The sequence below is a fragment of the Myotis daubentonii genome, chromosome 7 (genome assembly GCF_963259705.1).
Source record: "Myotis daubentonii chromosome 7, mMyoDau2.1, whole genome shotgun sequence".
Classification (NCBI taxonomy): Eukaryota; Metazoa; Chordata; class Mammalia; order Chiroptera; family Vespertilionidae; genus Myotis; species Myotis daubentonii.
Genome location: NC_081846.1, coordinates 78,376,848 through 78,401,167, shown reverse-complemented (window position 1 = coordinate 78,401,167; position 24,320 = coordinate 78,376,848). Strand labels below are relative to the sequence as shown.

At 43.9% G+C, this 24,320-nt stretch overlaps 1 protein-coding gene across 4 annotated transcripts in view; it reads left to right on the top strand.

Annotated features, from left to right (window-relative positions):
- The window catches only part of MGAT5 (alpha-1,6-mannosylglycoprotein 6-beta-N-acetylglucosaminyltransferase), a 362,213-nt gene that overhangs the window by 220,386 nt on the left and 117,507 nt on the right, over positions 1-24,320 (top strand). For all 4 annotated transcript variants that reach the window (XM_059704617.1, XM_059704616.1, XM_059704618.1 and 1 more), the window contains 3 exons: positions 14,670-14,741; positions 16,636-16,797; positions 22,804-22,973. In XM_059704617.1, the coding sequence (XP_059560600.1) occupies positions 14,670-14,741; positions 16,636-16,797; positions 22,804-22,973 (404 nt within the window). The remainder of the gene's footprint in view (positions 1-14,669; positions 14,742-16,635; positions 16,798-22,803; positions 22,974-24,320) is intronic.

Here is a 24,320-nt window from a genome sequence, read left to right as displayed (position 1 = left end):
TCCAGTGAGAAGTCATTAGAAGCGCCTTGCCTGCCCTGAGAAAAAGGTTCCTCGTTCAGTTTAATTTTCCAAAGTTTTCTTCCCCTTCCGTTTGATAGAATTTAGCCTGAGTCCAACTGTGCTCCCTGATTGACAAGCTGAGCTAATTTCATGCTTTCTTGAGAGTTTGGAATGCTGGGGTGGGTTGTTGAGGTAAAGGTAGAGGATTTTACATTCCCACTCCAGCCTTCTGCCTTCTCGGATGGTGTGAGAGAATGGACCGGATGGAAAAGGACTGTGATTATTTGTGACCTTGTTCCCTTCCTTTGAAACCGCCACCCTGTTCTCATTCACCTAAAGGGAAGATGTAGCTAAGAGGAGAGAATAGTGAGATTCCAGGGAAGGTAAATTGCGAGGATGTGGAGCAGACAGAACTGTAGAGAGACCTAATAGATCATATATACTTAATAGTGGAGCCTGAGTGTTTCCTTTCAGAGATGTGAAATGGTTCTATCCCAATCTCTTCTTATGCAGATGATTGAACTTTTCTTTTTGTTCAGTTGAATTCAGTTCAGTGAGCACTTATTGAACAACTATGATATTCATTGATTGTTAACAATTACTGAGAACTCATTTTCTTGGCACATTGCTGTGCATTCATAATCTTAAAAGAATAATGGAAGAGGAAGAGTGGGTGCAGGTAATTTAACCAGGAGGGTGGAAATAATTCTTCTGGGAAGACAACTTAGGGGCTTCTTTTTCAGTGTTTTAACCTGAAAATAACTTTGAAACTCTGTTCTTTTAAAACTTTTTCATTTTATCATAGCATCTCAGTAGGTACCCTATAAGAGTTAAGAGAAGAATTTCACCAATATGGCTACTCCTATAGGAAGTACTGACTTACAGAGCACCTCGTACCTGACTTCAACTTGTGTTTCTGATTCTTTCTCAACTCTATGCTTTTGAAAAAGTTACCCTCTTTGTGTCTCAGCTTCTTCCTTTGTAAAATAATAGTTTTTATTTTGTTTGTTTATTTTGAAAGGATCCTACCTTGAGGATTCCTGAGTGTATATGGGCCTACCAGATAGATGACAATAAACCTAACTGGTACTATAACCAAACCCAGGTTTGGTTGCCTGTTTCAACAAAAGCCAAACTTGTGAGACAGGTGCTGGTGAGAAGGAAAGAGGTTTATTCAAGTGCTGGCAACCTGAGAAGATGAGGGACCCTCATCCCAAAACTCATCTTAACATCTCAGTGCAAGCTAGGGTTTTATCAGGTTGGAGAGGGAAAGCAGAACAAAGAAATTAGTGGGAGGGGCTTTGGACATGCAGGATGTATAGGCTGTGCAGGACATTTTCCCATGGGCCTTAATATGGATGTTTATGGTCAGCATTCTTGAGTTGGCCATCTGGGCTTTTTTGGAAATGGAATTCCTGTTCACTGAGTGGTTGGTGTCAACTGGGCCTTGAGGCTAGGCTGCTTCCTAGGTTCAAACAGGAACAGAAAATCCAGAATTGTAAAGTATACTAAAAATACTTGATTCAAGCTCTAGCTTTGAGAGAAAAATCAGAGTAACAAGCTGAGTTATCAGATTAACATAGATAGCTTTATGTAAATATTTTTATAATCTTACTTGATTAGTACATTCTCATTTTAGTTCTATTCTATGGCTTGTCAGACAAATATAAGTAGTATATCGCATTCATTCCCCATTATAATATTTCTATGGTTTTTAATGTTGTTATTTTTTTTTAGGACAATTGTGGGGCATCACATGCTTGTGACATTTTATGTGGGACCTTAAGTTCGTTTCTGAATTAGAATCACTTTCTGGTTCTCACTCACCAGAATCTAATTTAATTTTAGATTCCTTGACTTCTGGTAATGTAGAAATTTAGCTGTTCCCACGGGCTTCTTTTTTCTGGATAGGACACTTCTGTTTGATTCAGGTTGTGAGCTGTATGAAGGGAATAGGTATGCACCCCTACCTTTGTTAATATGAAATTATTAGAGATGTTTTCTGAAGCCAATTAATTTCATTCTAGTATTTTTAAAATTCTGGACAACATCTAAGGATTTGTGGTGCTGTTTTTTTGTCATTTTTTTCCTCTTGATTTCTTGAAAACTTTCCTTCTTCATTTAACCTGTATCATATGCCAGGTTTCTCTTGTATTTGGAAAAAATGATTAAGAGAGACACCTTCATTTGATGTGTACTTGATCAACAGGTGTACCAGTGACTTTTATTCTTTCCTTAATACTTATTGAAAAGCCAGTTCTTGTTTCCTTCTATGTTTAACTTCAGAACTTTGACAGATAAAAAAGGACATGAAATAAAATGCCTCCCATATAGTCAGTCACCAGTTGAATTGAAGCATTTGGATTCAGACCAGTCTTAGAAGATGACACTGTTCCTTCGTTTGTCTTTCCCTTGGGTGTCTCAGTGTGCCAACTTTCACTGAATTATAGGATTATAAACTACCTTTGCCCTCTCCAATTTGTAGTCTACAAATCATTTCTGGTAAATTCCAGGAAGTAAAGCCATTTCCCCTTACAAAACCCCCACAGATGCTTGCTATGTAATACTTTATTAGGGACTGGATGTGGTAATAAAAGTTTAGTCCTTACCCTTGTTGGGTTGCAGAAGAATAAAACATTATTCAGCTCCACTATACGCCAGACACCTCAAATACACAATGTCATTTAAACCTCTCCCTATTCTGAGTAATAGAAAGACAGTCGCAGAGGCTCTGGGAGGATATGTTGCCCAGTACTTCTGCACTTTCATTACTGTTGCCCCTTCATGTCAGAGTAAAACTGAACTCAGCTAGGTGACTTGCTGCCATTGGCTTTGCACTCAGTTCTATGCTCAAATGCATCTGTGTTTGAAATATAGCTCTCATTTACCTAGTTCCCATGAATCAGTCTTCAATGCTAATTTTCAAATACTCACAATTTTGATACCCTACCCACCATGAAAGAAACGGCACCGCTTCTCCTGAGGATAACTCATGAAAACCATGTGCTCAGTCATTCCAGGTGGTGGGAGTGAATGAATTAGGCCACCTTGCATTTCCAGATCATCGGGCAGTTCATTTTCTGTATCTTTTTTTGTGAACCATGTAACAACTTCCATTATAGAGACAAGGCCCTATAAAGTAATTACTCTGTCATTGTTTCAAGTATATTAACTTAGCCCTACGCCAAGCCTTCTACTGCTTTCAGCTTTTATGAAATTTAGAATGAATGTCTTCCCCCCTGTTGATATTATATTGATAGGTGATTCTGATATATTAGACACACAGACATTTTTTTTCTATTTATACAATTATTCTAGCAACTAGCAATCATCATACCTTTCCAGACTTCTTAATTTGTTGTGCTGGGTTTTTTGGTTTTTTGGGTTTTTTTTTTTTAAACATTTCTGTTGCCATTGCAATTACAGATGCTCTGAAATAATCAAATTGCCCAATGATTGATTGCTGGGTCTTAGGATGTGTACAGGCTATTGCTTCAAATGCCAATTTGGACTGAATGAGTGAGTATGCATGCATGTGTGTGTGACTCCCTCATAAAGAAACAAAGAAGCAATTTCATGCTTTACTCATCAGTCTATTTCTTCTATGGCATGGACAACAGGCATAAAGGTCTTTGCCTCTTTCTGTTCTCCCTTGGCAATATGTAAAACTAATATTGGCTGAGCATGCTATTAACCTTGAGTTTAAATTCAGCATACTTAATCTCTTGATTAATGCCAAGATTAATGCCCAACAGCAAAGGTTGAAAGCTTAAATGTTTGTGAATGCGAGCATGAAATGAAATCCTAATAACTAGCACAATGATTTGGATTTATGGGCTGTGTTGGCTGCTAAAGATAACTTGGAAATGGTGTTGCACAGACTAATTTGTCAAAGTGAGCAGCAACAAAGAACTGACTAGGTTCCTGGAGAAAACTTGAATGAAAAAACACATACCTGACATTTTGGGACAAGTCAGGAGTACTTGAAAAATATCACTAGACTGTTGCCTGAGGACAACAACACACACCTTTTAAATGTTTAGCATTTGCAATAGGAAATTCCCTTTCTGTGAGATAATATTTCTTGACAGTAAAGGAGGGGGTGGGGGAGATTTATGATCTTTCCCTTTTTTAGTTCAGCCTTTATTTGTATCTTTTTCATCTCTGTGTTTTTGTTGCTCTTATTACCTGAATTCTAAGACATCCTTAGAAAAAGGTTTTTTTGTGTGTGTGTGTGTTTTTTTTAAATAGCTCTGTGTTTATAGACCAGTAAGCCTAACTGATCTCTCAATTCTCTCCCTGTAACCTTTCTCCTCTCCTAAGTTTATCTTTTTAGTGACACCCCTGATGGTAAGTTTCAGGTACTACAACATTTATATTTACCACTCCTTGCTCCGGCCTCCACCGTACAAAAATTAGAAATGACAGGACTTGCCAAAGCCCAAACCATCATCTCTGCTCCTTGGAATACATGTGGCAGATAGAGGCTTCAGTGCTTTCCTCTCCGATTTGCTTTTCTTTAACAAACTTTTAAATATTGTCTCTTGTCATTTCTTTTGTATGCCAATAAAATAATTGTAAAATTTTTATGTTTTAAACCTAATATGGTAACTTTAATATGGAAAATTACAAATAGATATGAAAGAGAAGGGTGTAACGAACCCCCTTGTGCCCATGACTCAGATTCAGTAATTGTTGTTTCATGGCCAATCTCATTTCATTAATAATCTCCACCCTCCATTATGTTGAAGCAAATTCCAAATGTCATCTCATGTGTGAATGTTTCAATAAGTAACTTTAAAATAGACTCTTTTAAAATATATAACTATTCCCATTATGACTGCCAATACCATTTCATATAAAAAAAATAACATAATGCCTTAATTTAATAAAATATCAGGTTAGTATTCACATTTTCTAGGCTATCTTGTAAATTAAAGTTTATTTATTTATACTGAGTTTCAAGTAAGAACCACATATTACAATAGTTGGTATCTCTAAAGTCTCTCTTTAATTTTAGGTTCCCCTCATCTCTTTACTTCCCTCCTGGTGACTTTTGTTGAAGGAACTTCTTTGTGTGCCTTAGAGAATTTGTTATAATCTGCATTTTATTCCATCCCCATGTTGTTGGATAGCCTGGTTCCCAGCCTTTTGTATTTCCTGTAAATTGATGGTTAGATCTGAGGCTTGATCTGAGTCAGGCTAAATATTTTTTTGTAAGAGTGCTTCACTCCCTGGATGATATCCTGTCAGGAGGCACATTGATGCCTGGTTATCTCTCTTTTTGTGATGTTATCTGTCCTTGATGATCAGTGCCTGGGTTCCTTCTTAATCTTTCAGGAATACTTCTGTGAAGAGAAATTACTCCTCATCCGGTATTTGGTTACTCTGAGGGATAGTTCATGTAGAAAATCGTTTTTCTTTCTCTCTTGTTTTCCTAGCATCTTCACTATGAACTATAATTTGTTCATTCACTTGTACACTTTATCATCATTATGAAGTCATTGATTGAAACATATTTGATATGTTCAATATATTTCAGTTATTTTCTTCCGGGTTCTCAAATTGCCCCTTCCTTAGCCAGAGGGAGCTGCTTTGTAATGTCTTCTGAGTCCTCTTGCCATGACTCTCGTAGTTTGTAATAGTTTTCTGTTTGTTTGTTTTTTGCTACCTGGTATCATAAGCTTTTCCAGGTTCATCTTAAAATTTATGCCCTAGATCTGGAATCCACCATTTCTCGAAGAACCTTGCTTCCTCTTAGGGCAGTGGTTCTCAACCTTCTGGCCCTTTAAATACAGTTTCTCATGTTGTGACCCAACCATAAAATTATTTTTGTTGCTACTACATAACTGTAACGTTGCTACTGTTATGAATCGTAATGTAAATATCTGATATGCAGGATGGTCTTAGGCGACCCCGTGAAAGGGTCGTTCGACCGCCAAAGGGGTCGCGACCCACAGGTTGAGAACCTCTGTCTTAGTGGGAAGCAACACTGAGCCACTATCTGCGTGCCAAGGGCCTTCCTAGCTCTTGGGTTTTCTGGGTGCAGGGGCTGTAACAACCAACAGAAAGATCAACATTCCTCATTAAGCTTATGTTTTGTAGGAAGAGCCAGACAAATTAAAAAGTAAACTATATATCTTTTATATTCTAGTTAAGTGCCATGGAGAAATATAAAGCAGGAGAGGGAGGGAAGAAATGCTCATGCTAGTGATGGTGTCTGTTTTAGATGGAGGGGTCAGGAAATGCGCCACTGAGAAGAGGAGAGGATGTTGTATGAACACCAGGAGGTGAGAGAGTAAGAGGTGCAGATGTCGGCCAGGGTTGTTTATTCAGCAGACAGTGGTAACAGTAAGTGCAAAGGTCCTGGGGTGACCATCAATGTTCAACATTAAGAACAAGTGCTTGGAAAGTAATCTCCAGAGAGATTTGTCTGTTTGTTCACAGGTATAATGGTGCCTGGAAAATATGTTTATTGAATGAATGATTCTTTTTAAAACAATTTATAAATAGATGATAGTTTTTTGTTTGCATGATCTGAGTAGTAATATCTCCCAGTTGTCACCTTTCTAATTTTGGAAAAACATATTGTAAAATTTATTACATTAAAATCTACTAAAACATTCATTTTGAGATATTAAGCAGGGGCATTTTGAGCACTTATGAACAATTTTAATATAATGTTCTTTAATATATTTATAAGGGAGTACAAGAGATCACATAAGGCTATTAGAATAGAATGAACCAATTATATTAGGAGGCACAGCTTTCTTGCCCATCTTTTATTCCCATTGTCACTCAGAATTATTTGCCTGGATCTATGATTTAGGCAAAATTGCACATCAACACAAAAGAGGAACTATATCCCTGGTTTCTACAATGTAACTACTTCTATAAATTGGGTGATTTGGGCTGTTGAAGTGTCCTCGGTTTGGACAGGTCCTGGGGGCCAGTTTGCCCCTATGCAGTGCGCAGCAGGATGTATGCCTTGGGGCGGGGGGGACGGTACAAGAAGCATTTCTATGCAATGTCTGTGTGGTTGACTCCAGAGGAATTCATTCGCTGCCTCTCCTGTGTAAAGGAAATTGACAGCTCTCCTGTAGTGGGTTGGGATGAATTTTTACAACTGACATGCTCTCATTAGAGCCCTGCTGGTGTTATGGCAGGTTGAAAACATACTGCAGCTTCTGTTTACGTCCTGCCCCTTCCCTGACAACTTGAGCAGAACTTGCATGGATCTCTCCAGCCTTTGGTTCTCTTTTGCACATGGTAGGGTCCATACTTTCTGTTCGCATTATTCCTGCCTGCCGTGGTCAGGGCAGCAGGACAGTGTTATAGAAGACAGGTGACCTGATTGCCATCTGACCCACCTCCTGCCTCTGTGGTCCAGAGCGTCCCTTCAGTTTTCCGTTGGTTTCTCCTCACTGAGGTCAAGGTCAGGCCTGCCTTGCCTGCCTCTGTATGGTTGAAAGGTTCTAACAAAGCGATGAAATGGACAGGTGCTACATAAACAGAAAAGGGAATCATCACCAGGAATATCTTTAGTGCTGAAGTCATGTTTTGATTTATTCATTCAGTACTCAGCGCATCATGGCTGAGTACCTCCATGCCCCGGCCCTGTTCTCAGGGCTGAGGATGAGCAGTGCACAGGCCATGGGAAGCTCCTGTCCTCAGGGAGCTTGCATGCAGACGGGGCAGCAGACACTGGTAAATCAGTGCATGAAGTGATTTCCACATGGCAGTGCACCCGGGAAAAGGAATGTGCGGATGTAGCATAACCAGGTAGGTAGGTCAGGGCGGGCTTCCTGAGGAAGAGTTGGAGCACAGTGTGGAAATCAAGGAGTGATGCATAGAACTCTCTGGAAGGAATAGAAAATGCAGACGCCTGAGGCATAGGTTACTAGGTGATATAGAGGATACTTCACTTTCAGGTAAACACTGTTTTTTCTAAACAATAAGTGTGTGGCATAAACTAAAAAAGACATTGTTTACTTTAACTGGTGTGCTTTTTGCACATACATGCCCACCCCAATCTGGCAACCCTTCAAGGGAGAAACATTCTGACGCGCAGGGAGGGTTTGTGTGCAGGGCAGGTTGAGCGAGGCAGGCAGTGTGAGGGTGGAGGTCAGATTCCCTAGGGTCTCAGTATAAATTTTAGGTGCCAGGAGAACCGCTGAGGGTTTGAGTTAGTGTAGGATGTGATCCAGTTCAGGCTGTAACAGCCACTTGCTGCACAGACAAGCGAGTTTCATAGCAGGGAGCAATATTGCAGCTTACAGCCCTGCCGTGCAGCAGGAGCCCAGAAAACCCGCTTGGAAGGACTTTATGTAGAAGGTTTAGGCAGTGACACTCTAATATCGAAGACTGGACTGTGTTCATGGCATTAGAGGAACCAAATGTCTGACTTCTGTGGGTTTTGTGTGGGTGGAGCCATGGGCTCTGGGGTGGCAGATGGCTTCCGGCTCAGCCATGGCTCCTCCGGTGACAGTGGCTTCATTGGGCATGATCAGTGGCCTTTCCTAGAGGATTAATGACAGACCAAATGAAATAATATGTGTACAGTGCCTAGCCTAGCGCTTGACTTCATATAGCGTGCCTTTATTCTTATCTTTGTCTCCCTACTTGGCCCCATACACATCCATTTCTAACAAGCAGTTTGGCCAAAAATATTAATGAGCTCAGTTGTCTGTGCATAGGACCGGCCTAGGGAGCTGGACCATTTACATGTCTAGTTACCTTGTACCATTTGTGTTGCTTTTTAAACTTTAGAAAGGGAGGTGAGCCAGGGCTGGAGTGGGATAGAGAAGTCTCTCTCTCTCTTTTTTTTTTTTTTAGCATACACCTTAATGAGCAACTTCATTTGATATGTTATCAGTGTGTGTATATGCATATAGATGTATAATAGTTGTATCAGCTTCATAGTCAGCTGTACTTTTGATATATAACCAACTGGCATGACAGGATGATGTAAAATTACCTTTTTCAGATCTTGTAGCATATTAGAATTATTAAGAGGACACCTCAGACAATTTCTTCATTTTGTAGATGAGAAGACTTGAAAGCCAGATGGTTGAAGGTTGTATTCCTAATTGTTTGTAAAGTTGGGCATATAATCCATTTGGCTGATTCCATTTTCAGTCCTCTTTCCTACTCTGTTCTTCTTTGCCAAGTGAGGCCTTTAAAGTGGTTCTAACCTGTGCTGGGCGCCTCAGGGATTGAACGATGGAATGGATGCAAAGTTATTTGTTTACTAGAGGCCCGGTGCATGAAATTCGTGCATTTGGCGGAGGGGGGGAGGGGGGTCCCTCAGCCCAGCCTGTGCCCTCTCGCAGTGTGGGACCCTTCGGGAGATGACCACCTGCTGACTTAGGCCTGCTCCCTGAGGGGATTGGGCCTAAGCTGGCAGTCAGACATCCCTCTGGCAGCCCGGGAGCCCTTGGGGGATGTCCACTTGCCAGCGGGGAGCAGTCCTAAGCTGCAGTCGGACATCCTTAGCGCTGCTGAGGAGGCGGAAGAGGCTCCCACCACCACCTCTGTACTGGCAGCCATCAGCCTGGCTTGTGGCTGAGCAGAGCTCCCCCTGTGGGAGCACACTGACCACCAGGGGGCAGCTCCTGCATTGAGCATCTGCCCCCTGGTGGTCAGTGTGTGTCATAGTGACTAGTCATTCCCAGTCGTTCTGCTGTTAGGGTCAATTTGCATATTACCCTTTTATTACATAGGAGTGCCTGGCCAGTCTGGGTGAGGGGCTGATAGCTGTTTGCAGGCTGGCCACAGCCCCTTCAGGGTGGGGGTCCCCCTGGGGTGCCTGGCCAGCCTGGGTGAGGGGCTGAGGGCCATTTTCAGGCTGGCCACACACCTTTCAGGGTCGGGGGGTCCTGCTGGGGTGCCTGGCCAGTCTGGGTGAGTGGCTGATGGCAGTTTGCAGGCTGGCCAAGCCCCCCAGCGGGACCCTCACCCCATGAGGATGTGTCCAGCCTAGGTGAGGGGCTGGTGGCTGTTTGCAGGCTGGCCACAGCCCCTTCAGGGTGGGGGTCCCCCTGGGGTGCCTGGCCAGCCTGGATGAGGGGCTGAGGGCCATTTTCAGTCTGGCCAAAGCCCCTTCAGGGTAGGGGGTCCTGCTGGGGTGCCTGGCCAGTCTTTGTGAGGGGCTAAGGGCTGTTTTCAGGCTGGCTAAGCCCCGAGCGGGGACCCTCATCCCATGAGGGTGTGGCCAGCCTGGGTGAGGGGCTGATGGCTGTTTGCAGGCTGGCCAAGCTCCCCAGCGGGGACTCTCACCCCATGAGGGTGTGGCCATCCTGGGTGAGGGGCTGATGGCTGTTTGCAGGCTGGCCACAGCCCCCAGCCACCCAAGCTCCCAGTGGAGGCTGGCTGGAAGCAGGTATCTGGGATTTATTTATCTTCTATAATTGAAACTTTGTTGCCATGAGCGGAGGCCACAGCCGGCTCAGGGCAGGCGGGAAGCTTGGCTTCCTCCATCTCCCGGGCAACCAAGCCTCCTGCTTGCTCCAGCTCTGTGGCTGCCGGCCACCATCTTGGTTGGGTTAATTTGCATATAGTCGCTCTGATTGGCTGGTGGGAGTGGCTTGGGCATAGCGAAGGTATGGTCAATTAGCATCTTTGTCTTTTATTAGTGTAGATAGGATTCCAGAGACCCTGACATACTGTGAACCTCAGTATGATTGGATGCTTATAAAATAGAACTCCTTTAGAAATTATTCTGTTAATAAATCCTTATTGTAAAAATCATAATATGCAGATTAGCCCAAAGAAGGAAATGAAAAGCACCCTTAACATCATCATCCAGAGATAATCTCAGACTTCTTCTCATGCATTTTTCTCATTTAGTTTTGATTGCATTTGACTCTGAAAAATACAGCATGAAACTATGTCACTGATCCATTAAAGCAAAAACACTTAACATTACTCACGAGACAAGTAGCCATAATAGAGCCTGATCATTATTCTTTCAGAAGAATTGAATTTTACTATAAAGAGTTATGCCAGTTACCTAAGTACTTGCATATATGTCAAATCTCCTCAACTTCTTGCTGTCATTTCACTGCATCTTTCCACCTTTAAATTCCAATTTGAGCTGTGTGCAGATCTACCAGCCTTTTTTTCCCTGTAGTGTAATGAATTGTCCATCATACAGACCTTGACCGTGTGACCTACCTGAGCTCTGTTGAGGGATTTCGGTTCACGTTGCTGATGATTAAGCTGCAAAACCTTCTCCGATCAAAGAAGTTTAAATCATTGGGAGGAGGGGTGTCAAAATCAAATTGGTTAAATTTTTTACCTCCTCTCTCAAGAAAGCAATTTACGGGGCCCTCTTCCTGTTCTTAAGGTCTAGCCTGGCTGGTCTTTTTCTGTTTCTGCTGCCTCTTCATTTTGTTGCCTGAGGCCAGTGTACTAAAAAGGTCAGTTTCCGTGGAAGGAGCTTTGTCTTCAAATCCAAGGTTATTAGAGTGGTGCTCCTCTCAATTGATTCTTGTGTGTGTTGCCAACTCAGATGGTTTTCAAGTCTTGGGCTTACTGTGGTGATGTGTGGACTATTTTAAGGATATACAGTCCTGACCCTGGCAGAGGGGGCAAGACTGCCAGGCCCAGGAGTCAGGCAGGGGTGGGATGGCCAGTGGTAGGGTCCAGCACCACAGCCCTGTGTGCCTGCACCAAGGGCAAATACACAATCCTGTCCCCGGGGGGGGGGGCACCGGGAGTCACAGTGGGGACAGTGTGGCCAAAGCAGCGGTGGAAGGAGGCAGGCTACAGGCTGACCTAGGACAGTAGTGGGGTTCTGAGACACAGGAGGAGAGGAGAGGATAAGCGTGATTTGAAGTAGAAGAGCGTCCAGATCAGGAAGGCAGGGAGCTCATTCTGGGGCCCAGCTTTCCTGGTAGGACGCTATGCTGGGAGTAACACGTGTGAAAGCTGTCCAGGTACATCAGACAGGAGCCAGGGATTGGGAGGCTGAGTTATTAGCCTTGAGCCAGACATGCCCCGAGTGTTATGAGTGACTCTTATTTAGGAGGGAGTTGCTCATGGGAGGGCTGGTTCACGAGTGGAGTTAATGCCAGTGCTGGCTTCCTCCCAGCCCTCACCATCCTCTGAGGTTTCAGAAATAAATGCCCCCCACCCCCACCCCATGGAGACATTGGTTAATGTTTGATTTAATTATCTTCTCTACCAGTTATCCTATCACGGTGCTAAAACAACCACCTCAAAACTCACCTTCCTCATTCTGGGTCAAGGTGTTCATATCGGGCTTTTCTCCAGGACCATGAACATGTGACAGTGAGATTTCTTGCTAAAAGCTGAAATAGCCTGACTCTGCCTCCCATGCTTCCAGGTTGTCCTTGAAGCGGTTCAGAGCTTTATCCAGTCATTTAGAGCAACAAGAACTGAGATAAATGACCAGCTTCAAAGAGGAATTAGAGCCTCAAGTATTCTGTAGGGAAGTCATATTTTAGAAGATCACCTTGGACTGTATTTTCATCAGAGCAAGTTTTGGAAGCTCCTTCTTAGGGCGGAAGAGTGAGGAGGGAATGTACTTCCCCTTACCCGGTATCTGATCTCACGAATGTCTCTCCTTGTGGTTGATATTGTTTATTCACAGTTGTGTTTCATCTTTTTATACCGACGTGTTGCTGTGTACATTAGTCACTCAGGGTGAGGTTGGCTGTGATGTGTGCCCTTGCCTGCGCATCCTCACCCTTCAGAGTGGGGTTGAAGGATCGCTCTGCAATCCATTCAACACCTTCATGTTATAAACATGCTTTATAGCAATGTTTCTTTGAGTCCATTTACAAAAATTTAACTTGAACTAAGTAATCTTGTCTAGCCTAGCAATGCAAGGTCAGAGGTGTGCGGTGCTACCAGACTAACGGGCTTCATCCTCTTGCTTGCTTCTTTTCTGCTGGTTTTCCCTCATTTTTCTCATTTGGAGCTCCTGATATTGCTGTTCATGGTGATGTTGCTGTAAGGGCTCAGTAATTAGACATGGGCATCCAAAGCAAGTTAGTGTTTTCCTTTTTTATGAGAAAAACCATTTTAGCTTTCCTCCTGGGGAGTCCTTCGGAGCCTCTGGAGTCATTCATAAATGCAGTAAAGTTTAATTTTACTCTGCAAGAAGAAAAAGAGAATATTGCACTTTTCCTATCCAGGGATTCCACCCTCCCCCAAGCTTCGCTGCCCTCTGCTTATCGCTTGCAGATCATTTGCAGGCAGCCGGTTGCCTGCAAACCACCCAGTTATTTTGGTCTTAGTGCAAGCTGCCTTGCGTTAAGCACAGTTTCTAGGTCAGTGAAACTACTGTTTCCTGGAGAATCACCCACGGCTGGAGGACACCGTCTCGTTTGACGCTGCATTCCTGGTGCCAGGAGGCTGTGGCCTCACACAAGGTCCTGCTTTCTCAGTGACCTTCCCAGGACATCCCGCCCTCCTGCTTTTGCTCTGTTTCTGTAGGTCCTCCCGGCCAGAGAAAAAAATTATTTTCAATGGCCGCTTATTATTTATCTTTAATAATCTCATTATGTATTAGTACATGGGTGATATGCTATCTTAGAATTGTATGGCCAGGCTTTTTGTTGTTGTTGTTGTTAATCCTCATCTTGAGGATATTTTTCCATTGCTTTTTTAGATGGAATGAAAAAGAAGGAGGGATGTGGGGCGGAGAGAGAGAGAGAGAGGAGAAAGACACATCGATTGATTGTCTCCTGTACCTGACAAGGGCCAGGGATGTCCCCTTGACCAGGAATTGAACCTGAGACCCTTCAGTGCTTGGGCAGGTGCGCTAACCATTGAGAAGCCCGCCAGGGCTGTATGGTCAGTTTTGGCACAAGGTCAGACATCAGTATTACCCAGTGCATTTTTTCTTTTCTTTACTAGAAATTGCAAATTCACCCAGTAGTCTTTGGTAACCTCTGTTGAAGTGATTCCTATAAAACCTGGCACTCTTCCTTTCTCTTTCTTCCTCCCTGCAGCTCTCTGAACTCTTGTGCATTGACAGAACAATCCATCTTCCAGAATGGCTCTCACAGAATCGTTGGTTGAGGGCTCTTTTTTCTTTTTCCTTTCATCTCTTTTTCCAATAGTTTTTACCGTCTTATTCCTTATGATGGTCCAAAGTGAACAGCCAGAAAATGAGGGAAAGCCACGATCAATTAGCCTTAAACCATCAGCTGCATTCCTAATTCTGAGATAAATGACTGAGTCCTGTGGCTCAAATGTCAAGCGATCTCCCTTCCAGACATGCCGCAGCAGATAACAAACCATTCCTGTCCTTCTGCTAAATTGTCAGAGAGGCACCTCTCATTCTCATTCCCCGGAGGGAATGTTCAAGTCTTTTAACTTTCTGCCGTGAGACCCGCCTCTCCTGGTGTAGAAATGGGGGATTAAATGATTAAGGAATCAGTCCCTGTAAAGTATTGTGAAGGACAGATGTAACGTGTAATCATATATTCCTTGGGGCCTTTGCTGATTAGGGTTTCATCTGAGAGGGCACCTGTCTCTGGATTGCTGGCTAAAAGCATGGACTCTGACTAATAATAATAACCTGCTTAAAGACAGTGCTCACGGCGTGTCAGGAACTGTGCTCAGTGTGTTTTATATACATTAATTCATTTCCAGATGAGCCAGCGTCCTTAGTGTCTCTGATTTATATTTTTCAGGTTGAAAATTGGTGTCCTCATTTACCTTGGAGAGCAAAGAATCCCTACGAGGAAGCTGATCATAATTCATTAGTAAGTGATTTTGGAAACCTTTTACTGGGCTGGCGATTTGTGTCTAATGCCAGTTGATACATGTGGTGTCTTCTAGAAATTCCAGCTGTGATCTGAAATAGCAGTAAACTGAAGAACCTCTACACCAGCGGTTCTCAACCTGTGGGTCGCGACCCCTTTGGGGATCGAACGACCCTTTCACAGGGGTCACCTAAGACCATCCGAAAACACATATATAATTACATATTGTTTTTGTGATTAATCACTATGTTTTAATGATGTTCAATTTGTATCAATGAAATTGGGGGTCACCACAACATGAGGAACTGTATTAAAGGGTCACAGCATTAGGAAGGTTGAGAACCACTGCTCTACACCCATCAGTCAACTCGTTCGCATCTATTTCTTGAGCAATTCTGCTAGGGTTCCTAAGTGACAGGCTAGTGCTGTGAATAACACCTTGTGGAGGCACCCTGTGACCTACGAGGGTGATGGTTGTAAAAGTGACCACACTTGTGTAAATGCTAGAACACAGACCCCTGAAATTAATGAGGAAGTTGTGGTCTCAGCCTGCAGCCATGAGATACTGCAGAGATGACACTGGAGCTGAATGGGTCAATGGGAGATAAAAGACATATGTAATACTTTCAACAATAGAGATTTAAAGAAAAAAATAAATAAAAATAAAATGACGAATGAGTTTATACTGGGTCAAGGAGATAAAGGTGTCTGATGTGAAAGGAGAAGGGCATGTATAAGAGTTCAGCATTTTTAGGGAGTAGAACATGCATGGTTCAGTGGGACAAGGCTTGGATATTTGAAGGTGAGATTGGAGAGGTAGCTCAGGGAACTGTGAAAGGTTTTATATGCCACATCACAAGCTTAAGTCTTCAGTGTTCAGATAGGGATCTGCAAACTTTTTCTGTAAAAGGCCAGATGTTAATCTTCTCATCTTTGTAGGCCCTGAGGTCTCTGTCACAACTACTCAGTTCTGACTTTGTAGCTCAGAGGGCAGCCATACACAAGATGTCAGCGAGCGGGCGTGGCTGCGTTCCAGTAGAAGTTCATGTACAAACCCAGGCAGCGAGGGGGATTTGGCCCGCGGCCCATCGTTTAATCACCGGATCAGGGGAAATGGTTGAGTCAGGGAGGGCCATGATCCGATAGGTGAGTGTTTAAAATGAACTTCAGTGACTGCTGAAAGTTGGATTCAGCATGTTTTAGATGTTACATGAAACCAATACCAGTGTTCTTATTTTTTCTGTTATTTTAATCACTGGTTCTATGCAGCTGTGTGACAAATATGTTCTTCCTGGCTTTTACATGACTCTGGCCTGAATTTTAAATTTTATTCAGTTGTGATCGGAAAATGTTCTTCCTGGCTCTTAAATTCTTTAGAAAGTAATGGACTTCCGTTTGTTTGGTCTGGGAAAAAACTGGAAAAGGCACATGTGCCTCCTTCCCTTCCTCACTGTGTGGACAGAGGAGGTCTCCGGCAGCCTTCGCAACACCAGGCAGCCTGCTAAGAACCGACTTCCATTTTCCCAGGACCCTGCTGCCTGCAGTAGATTGAAATGGCCAATAAATTCAGGTGCAAAGAATTTCAGGGTACATCAAACATACTCATTACAAAAAAAAATGCATTTTAACATAGCTCAGGGATTTGCAGTGACTGTGCTTTCTTTCCCAGTTTCTCATTTTTAAAAGGATGTCCCTTGTGGCAGCTGAGCAGTCGGAGGCCTTTGCTTTGGTTTGCAGTCCCGGGACCTTAAAGAAAAGCTGCGCTGCCAAGACCCCCTTTTGAGCCCTGTATTTAATTGAGTACCTCTTTCAAGTTTTCAGATGTCACCTCATGCAAACCATTATGTGTTCTGACTTCATTTTCTACTCCTTTCTATTAAACTTCTGTTTCTAGGCGGAAGTTCGTACGGATTTTGATATTCTCTACGGCATGATGAAGAAGCATGAGGAGTTCCGCTGGATGAGGCTGCGCATCCGGCGCATGGCTGATGCCTGGGTCCAAGCGATCAGGTCCCTAGCAGGAAAGCAGAATCTTGACAAGAGAAAGAGGAAGAAAGTGAGTTTGTAATTAATTCCATTCGTTAGATGCCTGTTTTCTTTTAAAATTTGATTTGCTTGGAACCAAGACTAAGAAATGCCAGGCCTTCCTGCTGTTCCCTCCGGGTGAATCTGCTCAGCCGCTCGTACAACCATTTCTGGGTTTCCCTTTCCCCAGTCACATCGCCCCACTTAGCGGGGACCAGCACACATTTCTTGGGTGAATCCAAGCAGAATATCTGCCTGGAGGACTTTCGTTTGAACGATCGGACTGTCTCCCTCAGTAGTGTCAGGAAACTTAACCCTATTTTCTTTACTGAACACAAACAACCTTTTAGAACTTCCTATTACATCATTATGACAATTTCATACTTTTGGAGTTTGTTGGTTCTGGGGTTTGGGCAATGGTGTGTTCCATTGGTATTCTGTTTGGTGCTTCTGCTTACATGCTTGAGAGAGAGAGAAAATAAATTAAACTTGAGCCACTTTGTCCAAGTTTATGAGGAGATGCTTAGAAAACGTCTAGAATACTCCTGAGCGTGGGAAATCCTATACCCCATTGGAGACTAAGCAGCAGTGGCTTTAAGTGAACGGTTCTGATGATGAAACTGACAAACTACATGTTCTTATATCTAAAAGTAAATTCGAACGAGCTTGGTATCATTCCTAATTTGACTCATTTGATATCCTCGAAAAGAAATACAAATAATGCCTCCAGATCCCCAGTTGCACTTTGATGGGTCAGTTCTGCTTGGGGCCTTGAGTTCATGAGACATGGAGGAGCATGTGGTCAGAGGTCCAGGTGGGCTGTAAAAGGAAGTAAAGTGTAATTTTATTTAATCCTATACAGTAACCTCCAGGATGTATTGTTAGGTGAAGAAATGTTAGGTGGAGAATAGTAAACATTATTTTAAAAGGGAAGAGAGAGTTTATCTATATATGTACATCTATCCTCCATGTGTACATATAAATACATTCATATATACACAAATATATAACACTTATGTAATATACATACACACTTCTTGCTCATATTTTTTAAATGGTTAAAATGGTATATTTTATGTTATATGTAATTTACCACAATAAAAAATTAATGTCAAATAAGGGGAGGGAAAGAATAACATAGAGAGAACAGGTGTAGAAACCAGACTTCTCTGGATGTATCTCACTTTATAGATTTTATACAGGAATCATCTATACTAATAAAAGAGTAATATGCTAATTAGACCGGGAGACCTTACTGAGACCTTCCAGACATCCTTCTGGACAAAGCCGGGGGCTTGGATGCCTGCAAACTGCCCTCAAATGGCCCTCAGCCCCTCGCCCAGACTGGCCACACCCCCCAGCATGGACCCCCACCTGATGGGGGCATGGCCGGCCTGCAAACCACCCTAGGCCCCTCGCCCAGGCCAGCCCCGCCTCCCAAGGGGACCCCCACCATGATCCAGGACCCCCTTCAGGGCAGACCAGCTGGCCCCCACCCATGCACCAGGTCTCTATCTATAGGAATAAAAGGGTAATATACTAATTAGACCAGGAGACCTTCCGGACAAAGCTATGGTGGCGGGGCCAAGGCAGAGGTGGTTAGGGCCATCAGGCTAGGAGGGGAGGGCAGTTGGGTGTGATCATGCTGGTGGGGGTGGCAGTTGGGGGTGAGCAGGCTGGCAGAGTAGGCAGTTGGGCGGTGAGCAGGTCAGCAGGGGGGGCAGTTGGGGGCTATCAGGCTGGCAGGGGGGCAGTTGGGGCAAGCAGGCATGCAGGGGATCAGTTGGGGGCAAGCAGGCTGGCAGAGGGGCAGTTGGGGGCAAGCAGGCCGGCAGGCAGAGTGGTTAGGGATGATCAAGCAGGCAGGCAGGTGAGCGGTTAGGAGCCAGCGGTCCCAGATTGTGAGAGGGATGTCCGACTGCCGGTTTAGGCCCTGTCCCATCCCCTGAGGGGGTCCCAGATTGGAGAGGGTGCAGGCCAAACTGAGTGACACATCCCCCCATGCATGAATTTTGTGCACTGGTCCACTAGTCAACACTAATATAAGAGAAAAATGGTAATTGGCGTACGAGCTACCCTTTTCATTGGCTAATCAGGGCTATATGCAAATTAACTGCCAACTAAGACTGGCAGTTAACTGCCAACTAAGATTAGCAGTTAACTGCCAACTAAGATTGGCAGTTAACTGCCAACAAGATGGTGGCTAATTTGCATATGTAGGCACAATGCAGGGAGGCGAAAGGGAAAGCAGGAAGAAGCCCCCTGCCACTGACAGTGATCGGAAACCCAGGGGGGAGCTAAGAGCTGGGGGGCAGGGCAAAGGCGGCCCTGGGGCCACCTTTGCCCTGCCCCCCAGCCATGATCAGAGAATCAGGTGCCTTTTCCGCCCTGGCCAGTGATAGCAGGAAGTAGGGGTGGAGCCAGCAATGGGAGCTGGGCACGGTCGAAGCTGGCAGTTCCAGGAGCTAGGGGTCCCTTGCCTGGGCCTAAAGCGAAGCCCACGATCGTGGGGCCGCTGCAGCTGTGGGTCCCCACTGCCCGGGCCGGACGCCTAGGCCAGAGGCGTCAGGCCTGGGCAAGGGGCCGATCCTGCGATTGGAGGGTGATGGGGGTCAACGCCTGAGGGCTCCCAGTATGTGAGAGGGGGCAGGCTGGGCTGAGGGACACTCCCCCACACACACACACCCAGTGCACGAATTTCGTGCACCGGGCCCCTAGTCCTATAATAAAAGCCTAATACGCAAATCAACAGGTTCGCAGGAGCAGGCAGGGATGGCGAGGGGGCGGCACCAGGCCAGCCAAAGTGGGTGCCAGTGGGCAGAGAGAGGGGACAGCGATCAGGGGGCAGCGGCAACCAGTGGTGGCAGAGGGGTGATCGGGGGAGGGGGACACGAGACTGGCTGGTGCCGTCCCTCCATCAGCCCACTAGTCGCCTCCTGCAGAGGGAGGCCAGAATGTGACTCGGGTAGTGGGCCTAAGCCATCAGTCACACATACCCTGAGGGCTCCCAGGCTGTGAGAGGGTGCAGGCTGGGCTGAGGGGACCCCCCCCCCCCCCCCGCTGAGTGCATGAATTTTCGTGCACTGGGCCTCTAGTTTTACATAAGCGTAAAAATTTAATTAGCAATAAATAGCAGTACTTGAATGAATATAAAACAAATGAACTCATTGCTTGTCCAGTTTTACTACAAATGTATAGAGATGGACTATTCTCGTTGACTTGAACACGGTAAGTTGAACGCTTCTCATGGGATATCACAAAGGACAAAAAAAAATGGCAAAAATGTCTTTCCACAATTTTTTTTAATCATGTAGGAGGTGGTGGTGTTGATGTTCTCACTCTGAATCAATTGTGTGTATTGGAATAAGGCAAGTAATTATGTGAGTGTCCTTGAGAAGTGGGGTTTGCAGTGTAGGGGAGAGGAAATAACAGATGTCAGATGGATAATCTTATGTAAAGATACTGTAATCCTGAGTTTGAATTGGAAAAACCAGTATGAACTCATGATTAGTTTTATCCTCAAGAAAAAATAAATTTTCTAGCTGTTCCCACTAAACGGCCTACGGGAAGTGACGATCGAGAGTGTGCTTACCGCTGGCCTTTGATCTTTAAATACCATTCCCACTGAATGGTGTCAGAGCTTCTTAGAAAACTGGCTGATTAAGGTCTACGGCAGGAGTTGTACACGATAAGGTTGAAACACCCTGTCTTATCAGAAAGTAAACTGTCAAAGACCAGGACTGTGTAAAAGAACTTAGAAGCCAACTGAATAGCTTCCTGTTGGCCAAGATGAGACAATGTGATAATCAGTTAGAATAACAACTACAATTATTAAAACACAGCAAATAAACTTATAGCCATACTTTTACAATGATGGGTGCCTCTGTGTGTGTGTGTAAGTCCTCTTTGGTCATTGTTAGAGAACACTAAAGAACAGTTTTTTTTTGTTGTTTTTTTTTACAAATGCTGAATATGATGAAGTCACTCTTACTATCTAAACGATATTTCTTCTCTTGATTTTGTAACCGGACAATCAATGGGGCTGTGCTGCCTGTCACTACTTGAGCCAATTCAGCAGAGATAGGGTTGAGTCATGTGAGCATTTATTTCAATACTACCGGCAGTATGGGAGAGCAGCAGGTCACCCACAGAAACCTGCTCTGCAGCCCCTCATAAACCAGCTGCTTATATACATGGAGATTTAAGGATTACATGGACAAGTAGGATTACAGGAATGGGAAGTAGGCAATGGGGGCTGGGGTGGGATTCCATTGTTTGGGCAACAAGGTTGTTAATCTTGCCATGATAATAGTTCTTGAATGAGAATGGACCACAGTCCAAGGTTGACACTCAGGTCCAAGGTTGACTCAAAGGTCCTGGAGGCATGCAACTTCCAGCCAGGTTAGAATGTCCTTTCTTTAACCAACATAAGGCAATCATGGTTAACAGCATGATCAATATTTTCCATAACGATAGCTAGTCCCCAATATTCTATTTTTGCCCCTAGTGTTTCAACCTCCCTCTCTTCCTTCCCAGAAAAGACTCTTCTGCATTTACCCTTATGTCCATATGTTTCAACCTCATAAGTTTCTCCCATGAGTTTCCCTGGTTTCTACCCTCAACAATGCCACTGTTAACGTAAAAAAAAAAACCCATTGAAACCTGTAAAGAATTTTTGTGAGTTTATTTGAGCCAAACTGTCGACATATGCCAGGAAGCAGAACCTCAACGGATTGAGATAATGCTCCCAAGAACAGTTTTTTTTAAGATTGCTAAATAAAGGGGAAGACTGAAGTATTTACCAGGTTTTTTTTTATGTAAGCTGTATTTTAGGGCACCCAAGTAGTTGGTTGATATGAGATAGTTTCTCTTACAGAAGCATTCCCACTAATAAGTGCAGAAGGAATGAGCCAGTATCACCATTCTGCCACCCCTCGTGGATGAATGATCATCAGTAGCTGCTAACATCACAAAACAGACGTTCCCACCCCTGGAAGGAAGTAGATGCACCACCTATGAAGTAGTGTTGCTAGAAAAACTAAATATGGATTTAATCCTGTCTGTCGATCTAGTTACTAATTTTCCACAAATACAGTCAGCAAAACCCAAAGTGTGAGAGAGACTACTGGAAATACAACCCAGTCTTTTTGACAAATAAATGACAAGCCCCTCTTTCCCCAAAGGCTGATGGGGCACTACTTCAGGTTAACACGTTAAGCGCACAATCAGCCACCAGTGACAAACACTATACTTTCTGTCTGGAAGACAAAACAGGTTGGGAGCTTACCCTGTTAAAGGCGGCTAAGAAATGCATGAGGCAATTACCGTTTATTTGACTTCTGACTAGAACAGCTACATTTGAAAACATGAGGGACACTGAGGAGGTGTAAGAACCGACTGGGAACTGGATAATATTAAAGAATTAATAGCTGTTCTGGGGTGTTAGTGATGTTACGTTTTTTTAAGTGAAGGTTTGGTTTTTTTATAGTTCAAAACATTTATAGAGGAAAAAATGAGGTCTGGACTTTGCTTCAAGATAAGCTAGAGGGTTTGGGAGAAAATCAGGCTATACATTAAATAAGGTTTATCATGAGTTAATGATGATTAGAGTTACATGATGAGCACATGGGAATTAACTTTATTGTCAGGGCTGCCTTCGTATGTGTTTGGCATTTTCCATGTTAAGAGCATAAGATATTCTAGCTGTGAGGAAAAGCCCCATGCTGTTAAAGGACATCTTATTGTCCTTACCCTCCTTTACTTTTGACTTTTCAAATGCATCCTTCTTTTTAAAAGAAGGATTACCTGTCTGTACCTCATTCTCATAGTTGCGCCAAGGATCGTTGTTTCTCTAAAACAACAACGAAAAATCATTTTCCTCCTTTCTTTTTACTTTTTTGAAAAACTGCTTACCCCACGTTGAGATTTCATTGAACATAACGTGGTGTTAACATTGGTTGCTCGCTTTTTCGTGTGTTACTGTGGAGTTGTGCTTGGTTTGGTGGAATCAGCGTTTGCCTCTTGTTTGTTTTCCCAGGTCCTGGTCCACCTGGGCCTCCTGACGAAGGAGTCTGGGTTCAAGATTGCGGAGACAGCGTTCAGCGGCGGCCCTCTTGGTGAATTAGTGCAGTGGAGTGATTTAATTACATCGCTGTACTTACTGGGCCATGACATTAGGATTTCAGCTTCGCTGGCTGAGCTCAAGGAGTAAGGAGATTACTTTTCAATTTTAAAGTCAGAATACAAAAAAAGAAATTGTAAACTCTTAAAGCCCTCTATTACTGTGTAATTTCTTGTGGAGGAAAATGAAAGTGATAATTCACTAAGCAGGAGATAAGAAGATTATTTTCAGGAGCTAAATACATACACTGTGAAAGGATAATATGTTTTCATTGTAGCTGCAGGCTCCAGAGGCTTCACAAATGAATGCCGGAAAATTCAAACCCAGGGCTTATTCGTTGCTATTGCAGGTGCTTCCAACATCTGCAGCACAAGACATTATTGGCCTGCCTAACTCCCTGTCTCTTGCTGAAATTTATACCATTCCCTGCTCAACATCAAGCTTTCAAAATCTTGAAACAGGGCAGGTTCCTGTTTATAATTTAATTTGGAGAGAATGAGTTTCCTGAAAGCCCTGATCCAATCCTTTTTCAATTAGCCAACGTTCAGCTCTTAGTCTGTTAACTCTACCTGGGTTTTCCATTTCAGTGAAACTTGCTTGCAGTGCTGGCCCGCTCTTAATCTCCTTTAGACGGACACAGCTGGCGAAGCAGGAACGCTTAGAGCCCCCTCAGTCCTTTCAGATAACTGCCTGCTGAGGTTTTCCCACCCGGCAGCCAAGTCATCATGATGCAATATGTCAAATGTTAGCAGAGGAAACGCGTTGGATGAACATCTATGTTCAGTGAATGTATCTCACCTGGCTCCTACTTTACTGTTTGCTGTTAGGTCCAAGGCCCACACCTGACCAGTGCCAGTGTTGAGATGGAAGCAGTGTCAATAAGATAATATCACTGTCATTTGTTAAATGACTTCCATTTTCTGAAACTGTGGGTAAGGGCTTCAATTACAATGGTTTCAACAGTTATGACAACCATGATGACTATTAACAGCATCAGGTGCTAAGCATTTTATATGTTTTCATCTTATTTAGTCCTTAGCACAAACCTGGAAGTAGGTGCTATTGCTTTATGCATTTGAAGGTGAGGACACTGAGATTCCAACTACAGATGGGTTTGGGGTCCCATCGAGAATGTGTGGGAGAGCCAGGACTGGAGCTCTGTGTCTGGCCTCGGAGCCTATGCTTTCTGCGGCTGTACTGCCTTGCAGATAAACCCAAAGTCTTCTGAACCCTTAATCACCCTCTGCCCCTTCCGCACGCTGCCTTCTGGTGCCTCCCTCCTGCTTACGGTAGAGCACACTGGGCACCACCTGCGAGGTGGATGCCTTCATGCAGTTAGCACTCGTTCCTCTAGTGCATTCTGTGGACTGGATCTTGGCAAGGGGTCGGCAGAGATGGCCAGCATGTGTTCATGGAGATGCCAGTCATTTGCT